Source organism: Coffea eugenioides, chromosome 9 (genome assembly GCF_003713205.1).
Source record: "Coffea eugenioides isolate CCC68of chromosome 9, Ceug_1.0, whole genome shotgun sequence".
Taxonomy (NCBI): Eukaryota; Viridiplantae; Streptophyta; class Magnoliopsida; order Gentianales; family Rubiaceae; genus Coffea; species Coffea eugenioides.
Window position 1 is genome coordinate 30,103,195 of NC_040043.1, and position 2,112 is coordinate 30,105,306.

A 2,112-nucleotide genomic window follows, 5' to 3' on the forward strand; every position below is an offset into this window, starting at 1 on the left:
ACACACAGGGTAACTTTGTTTGCACAACGTGTAACTTTAGTACAAAATTTTGCGGGTCCTACACACGGTGTGAAAATCGATGCACAACTTGTTATCTGAACCGCACAAATTTTTTGACCAAATCATGGCCATTAACTGCTCAGGGACGGTCAAACTGATGACCGTCCCTGCCCATTTCCCTATTTTTGGGACGTTGATGATGATAAGAGACTGTATGACAATTACTAACATACTAGTACGGAGGCTTCAGGCTCTGGATTTTGCGACAATGATGACAATAACAGACTATCGATTGTGATATATTGATTTAGCACTACAAGGAGTACAAGAAGAAAAAGACCATTGAGGCCAGTTGGACTTTTGTGAAGGAGCAACATGTTTGCCATTTGGCTCATTGGAGCTTATTGAGGTTTGAGGCAAAGATGGGGCAAGATTGTTAAGTTTGTGATTTTTATTTATTGGTATCCGACAACACTTCTGTGCATTTTGACCTATGGAAATTTGTTTAAACTTTTATAATTTTGGCTCATTGGGACTTTTGTGAATTTGGCCCAGGACCTTCTAGTTTTGGCCTGTTAGAACTCATTGGGCCATTTGTGATCTAGGTTCGTTGGGTTTATTGGAACTTTTGAAGAAAAGGTAAAGCAAGTATACTATTTGTCAATATTGGATATATATTAAAAGTGAAGATTTGTTGAGTTTGTATTTGTATTATATTGAAAGTTTTACAAAGAAATCTCACCTTTTTATGGTTATTAATATATTGGGTTTTTTTTTCATCAAACCGAAGCTTTATTTATTTGGCAGAAAGAGTTCGAGAAGAGGATACAAAGCGAGGGGGATGATCCCCCACCAAGAAACTATGACTACCGAGGGCGGCGAAACCGCACATGAGGGACTTGAAGCCTATCCAGCTGGAGGGCAGTGCGGGCCCTAGGAGGCAGAGATGCCTCAGAGGCGAGAACTGCATTTGAGGGAAGTTTAGATGACGTTAGTGCATCCGCTACTGAGTTCGCTTCCCGAAAAATGTGGGCTATAGAGGCATCCAAGGCTGCTACCATTGCTTTGATCTAGCGAATAGAGTTACAAAGAGGCCAACGTGAGGGGGCATCTGACGAGACCAAGCTAACCAGCACCCTGGAGTCCACCTCTATCTGGCAAGTCCGGTGATTCCCTTGCCGACAAAGCATCAACCCTTCCAATAGTGTCAGAGCCTCCGCCATAAGCACATCCTGATCCCCAAACTCCTTGTAGAATGCAAATACGAGATCCCCCTCTGCTGATCGAAGAATCCCTCCGCCAATGGCTCCTGAAGACGAGACACTCGCGTCCGTATTCAACTTGCATCTGCCTTGTGGAGGCTTAACCCACGTGACCACCTGTGGTCGGGAAAGCCTCTTGCTGCTCCCCGGGACCCTCTTTGCCTATATACAATCCGTATCGCCTTTGAACGACTATGGTTGCAAGAGTCGACCCATACACATCTGCTCCATGAAGCTGCAGACTTGAGAGATGACGTGGCCCGACGATAGAGGCGAACCCTCAAATCGTGCATGATTCCTAGCCTTCCAGAGGAACCACAGAACCAGGAGAGGGATAATAACACACACATGGTTTCGCATGACCGAGCAGTGAGAGAAGAACTAGGAAGCCAGCTTAGCAGATACCCCACCTGCCCGGTCCCGGATGCCAAACAAGCTATCGAAATACTGCCACACCGCCGATGCGACCGGCCCCAAAACAAATAGATGGTTGCGTGTTTCCACCGCATTCCCACTGCAACAGTACCTGGAGGCAAGCACCACCACCTTACGTTGGAGGGCATGGTCCAGAGGCACCCACTTGTGTAGCAGACGCCATGTAAAGAACGAGACCTTGAGTGGGACCACCGAGCTCCAGACCAGGGAGTGGACCATCGATAGGTTCCTTTTACATCGAACCTGCTCCCACGCAAACGCCACCGTGAACGTTCCAGAGGACGATGACCCCCATACCTTCATGTCCTTAACCCTAGGAAAGATCCGAAGTTACACAATGTGGCTAGGCAAAAGTTACCGAAAGCGATGCTCATCCCAACCATATGAGCGATATAGCTCCCCCACCCGCATATGT

General features: G+C 47.0%; 1 protein-coding gene across 1 annotated transcript; it reads right to left on the bottom strand.

Annotated features, from left to right (window-relative positions):
- Window positions 1–866: 866 nt before the first annotated feature.
- LOC113782410 lies at window positions 867–1,612 on the bottom strand. Its single transcript, XM_027328304.1, has 3 exons — window positions 1,481–1,612; window positions 1,131–1,424; window positions 867–1,070 (listed from the first exon to the last, which is right to left on the bottom strand). The coding sequence occupies exons 1-3, from the start codon at window positions 1,610–1,612 to the stop codon at window positions 867–869; spliced, it is 630 nt and encodes a 209-aa protein (XP_027184105.1).
- Between the last annotated feature and the right edge of the window lie 500 nt (window positions 1,613–2,112).

Bases quoted from the DNA above. Each gene is read 5' to 3' on its own strand.
- LOC113782410 (XM_027328304.1), bottom strand. From the start codon at position 1,612: ATGTGTGTGTTATTATCCCTCTCCTGGTTCTGTGGTTCCTCTGGAAGG. The intron at 1,425-1,480 runs GTATGGGTCGAC...GATTGTATATAG, and splicing joins CAGCTTCATGGAGCAGATGT to GCAAAGAGGGTCCCGGGGAG. The intron at 1,071-1,130 runs GTTAGCTTGGTC...TCTATTCGCTAG, and splicing joins AGGTGGACTCCAGGGTGCTG to ATCAAAGCAATGGTAGCAGC.